General features: G+C 49.2%; 1 protein-coding gene across 1 annotated transcript; it reads left to right on the top strand.

Moving 5' to 3' along the window:
* Positions 1–145: 145 nt before the first annotated feature.
* Positions 146–643, top strand: LOC130610996 (snake venom metalloproteinase VMP1-like; the record flags this gene model as incomplete). The annotated part of the gene is made up of 1 exon (XM_057431241.1): positions 146–643. A coding segment is annotated over one exon (498 nt), but the record flags the coding sequence as incomplete, so codon positions are not given.
* Between the last annotated feature and the right edge of the window lie 607 nt (positions 644–1250).

Genomic DNA, 1250 nt, shown 5'->3' with positions numbered 1-1250 from the left:
GCCTCTGTCCTGGGTTCAGCAGTAGCAGTCATGTTTTTTCCTTTGTGTTAGCTGGTGCAGTGCTGTGTTTTGACTTCTAGTTTTGAGAACAGCGTTGGTGAAGCCGATGTTTTCGGTTGTTGCTAAGTGATGTTTTCCAATTTATCCACGGAAACTGCATACAGTGCACAGAAGAGACGTAGAGAGGAACAAAGAGACCAAATACGATGACACAGTGGAGTATGGAATCAAAGCCAATGGAGAGGAAGTCATACTGCATCTACAAAAGAACAAGCACCTACTGGCTAGAGACTATACTGAAACAGTTTATTCTGATGACGGTCGACAAATAACCACAAGCCCTCAGATGAAGGATCACTGTTATTATGAAGGTTACATTCAGAATGATGCTGAGTCCATAGCGAGCATCAGTGCTTGCAAGGGCCTAAGTGGCTATTTTGAGACCCGCGGTCAGAAGTACCTCATTGAACCCCTGGGAGCCTCAGACAGCGATGAACACGCAGTCTACAAGTATGAGAAACTCAAACAGGAGTCCATCAAAACCTGTGGTCTGGTCAATAATACCTGGGAAGAAGACTCAAATGACCCCACTGGTGACATCTTCAAATCCAGCAACAGCCCAGAAATGAAAGCATACCTGAAAGCAAAAAAGAACTGTCGTGGTTTAAACCCAGTCAGGTAACTTGTTCACTCACTCCCAGTGAGTGGTGCCAAGCTGACAACAATCAAGGTCCGTGTTCGTCTCCCCCCCTCCCTGCACCGGGGCTCTCCCCTTCCCCGCTCCCGGAGGAACGGGGAGGAGGATCGAGAGAGTGCAACTCCTACGGGTTGAGACAAGAACAGTCCAGCAACAAATCACCACCGCTACTATCAGCTAAAACAATGATAAGGGAAAATAACAAGGGAAGAGAATACGATACCACCGGCCAAGAAAACGAGTTCCACCCGGAAGCTCCTGTCCTTCCGGGTAACTCCCAGTTACCCCTCACCCCGGGCATGACGTGCTGTGGTATGGAATACCTCCCCGGCTAGCCCGGGTCAGGCGCCCCGTCTCTGCTTCCTCACAGCTTCCCCTCCTCCCTGGCAGAGCATGAGCCTCACAAAGTCCTTGGTCAGGGTAAACATCACTTAGCAACAACCGAAAACATCGGCTTCACCAACGCTGTTCTCAAAACTAGAAGTCAAAACACAGCACTGCACCAGCTAACACAAAGGAAAAAACATGACTGCTACTGCTGAACCCAGGACAG

The sequence above is a fragment of the Pezoporus wallicus genome, unplaced genomic scaffold (genome assembly GCF_028554395.1).
Source record: "Pezoporus wallicus isolate ANWC-B61680 ecotype Strahan unplaced genomic scaffold, APGP_CSIRO_Pwel_v1 contig_9485, whole genome shotgun sequence".
NCBI classification, from domain to species: Eukaryota; Metazoa; Chordata; class Aves; order Psittaciformes; family Psittacidae; genus Pezoporus; species Pezoporus wallicus.
Note: the sequence above shows the minus strand (reverse complement) of the source record. Positions and strands in the feature narration are given on the sequence as shown.